Source organism: Octopus bimaculoides, chromosome 20, assembly GCF_001194135.2.
Source record: "Octopus bimaculoides isolate UCB-OBI-ISO-001 chromosome 20, ASM119413v2, whole genome shotgun sequence".
In the NCBI taxonomy this organism is placed as follows: Eukaryota; Metazoa; Mollusca; class Cephalopoda; order Octopoda; family Octopodidae; genus Octopus; species Octopus bimaculoides.
This window is the reverse complement of record NC_069000.1, coordinates 28,388,090-28,390,703: the sequence shown is the minus strand read 5'-3', so window position 1 is coordinate 28,390,703 and position 2,614 is coordinate 28,388,090. Positions and strand designations below refer to the sequence as shown.

The 2,614-nt window shown below is 36.5% G+C and overlaps 1 protein-coding gene across 1 annotated transcript in view; it reads right to left on the bottom strand.

Annotated features, from left to right (window-relative positions):
* LOC106883353 (ralA-binding protein 1-A) overlaps positions 1 to 2,614 on the bottom strand; it is a 109,936-nt gene that overhangs the window by 21,940 nt on the left and 85,382 nt on the right. Inside the window, exon 13 of the mRNA XM_052974959.1 lies at positions 1,276 to 1,536. Within this exon, the coding sequence (XP_052830919.1) occupies positions 1,276 to 1,536 (261 nt within the window). The remainder of the gene's footprint in view (positions 1 to 1,275; positions 1,537 to 2,614) is intronic.

Here is a 2,614-nt window from a genome sequence, read left to right as displayed (position 1 = left end):
ATTCGGCAGAGTTTCTACAGTTGGATGCCCTTCCTAACGCCAACCACTCCGAGAGTGTAGTGTGTGCTTTTACGTGCCACTGGCACGAAGGCCAGTCAGGCAGTAATGGCAATGGCCACGCTCAAAAAGGTGTATTTTACGTACCACCTGCACAGGAGCCAGTCCAGCAGCACTGGCAACGATCTTGCTCGAATGTCTCGACACGTGCCAGAAAGGCGACGCTGGGCACAGGTGCCATCACGATTTCGCTTTCGCTTGCCCCAACAGGTCTTCACAGGCCGAGTTTAGTGTCCAATGAAAGAGACAACATTGGCATGGGTGCCAGTCATCGAATTTAGTTTGATTTCGATTTCACTTGCCTCAACAGGTCTTCGCAAGCGGAGTTTAATGTCCAATGAAGGAAAGGTACGCATAAGTGGGCTGGCAGAGGCCTTGGATTTTGGTCTCACTTGGCTTGCCGAGTCTTCTCACGCACAGCATATTTTCTAGGTCAGAAGTCATTGCCTCGGTGAGGCCCAATGTTCGGAGGTCATACCTCACCACTTCATTCCAGGTCTTCCTGGGCCTACCTCTTCTACAGGTTCCCTCAACTGCTAGGGTGAGGCACTTTTTCACACAGCTATCCTCATCCATTCTCGCCACATGACCATACCAGCACAATCGTCTCTCTTGCACACCATAACTGATGCTTCTTAGGTTCAACTTTTCTCTCAAGGTACTTACACTCTGTCTAGTATGCACAATGTTTGTGAGAGTAGGTATGGCTGTATAGTTAAGAAGTTTGCTTCCCAAATAAACAGTTTTGTATTCAATCACCAAGGCTAGATGTTTCCTACTATAGATCTGGGCCAACCAAAACATGCTTGAGTGGATTTGGTAGGTGGAAACTGAAAGAAGCCGATTATTGAGTGCATATGCATGGGCATGCAGGTGTGTGTTTATGTCTCCTTGCCTTGATAGTGCATGATAATTGAAAATAAACATCACAGTCATATAAGGGAAATTCTCAGACAACATATAAAGAGAATTTTGCCTCCAAGGCAATTACTGCAACAAAGGTCTTTCCACATTTGAGTGTACACATGTGTGTTAAATATAAATGTACAAAGGTATATAATATATACTTAGATGTGTAAAGGTATATAATATATATATGCAAAGGTCTATATAATATATACATATATATATGCAAAGGTGTATATGTATATATATATATATATATATATATATATATATATATATATATGAAAGTGTTATATATAGTTACATAGATACCATTGAATACAACAGGTTGTATTGCTTGAATTTCAGCAGGAACATGAACTTCAACATCACCCTGAAAATCAGCTCTGCTTTTCTCTATAGCCTGAGATAACATATCTTCAACAGTTGTATTTTGTAAACAGTGCTGGCTGATGGGTAATGTCTCACTGGTATCAACCACATCTCCCTTTTCTGTTTCTTCTTTGAAGCTATCAAAATTCTCTCCTGTAACCTCATTTTGCTGCACTGTTGTTGTTGCATCAATAGTGTTTTCTATAAAGAAACAAAAGAAATATATTATTTATTCATGTTAAAATATGTGACAAGTATACTGATTCATAGGTCTATGTTCTCAGTAAATATAATTTTCTTACACCAAGACTCTAGCTTCATAAGAACAACTTCCACACTGCCAGTCAAAAGGACATGTTTGACAAAAGTAATGGCTATTTTGAGATGCAAAGATGTAATAATTTGGAAATACTTCCCCAACATGTGATCAATTTGCACAAAGCAAACTAAGGCATCCAAAGTATCACTATAAACAAATTTTGAAATATAACCTCCAACACCATTAAATTATCTCTAAAAATTACCCTTCTCAGCTGAAATTTGTCAGAGGCAGATTTATGTTGCTGACACAGGAGCACAACTGTATAACTACATTGTTTCTTTTCAGTAAAGCATTAGCTTTCCTCATTGACAAAAACGTCATTTACTAAGATTTTCTTTATACAATTCTAATTCATTTTATCATCCTATAACTAATTTCATTTATTCAAAATCTAACTTAGCTTTTACAATGATAATAATTTAGGGTAATTTTTTCACTGTCAATCCTTCATGAGACACCTTTGTTTATTCAAAAAAATATATCATGTCAGTGAAAATTCTCCATTCCATAATACAAAGATGAAAATGCTTAAAAATAAATCTTATATCATACACTAACTCCTAAACATCTGAATCACATCTCCCAGGACCCTCTCTCAAAACATAATTTGTAGAGCATATATTTACCTTTCTCTTCTTTATGCCAATACACTGTACTGTACAGTGAAGTTATCTCTAAATATACTCTTCAGTTGTGTTTTGAGAGAGAGTCCTTAGGAGGTTAGAGTGTTATGTTAGCTTTAATTTTAAACAATTTCTTTTCATAGTTAAGTAGGGAGTGTTTTCCCAACTTCAGAATATGTTTCTAGTGAATGAGCAAAAATATATCATGAAGGTTTGCTAATGGAAAATGTCATTCATAACAATCATAAGCAATTCAAGTATCAACTATATTTAAAAAGGACACCAGACTGTCAGATGTCCCAAACTAAAAATATACAAATAAATATATAAATAT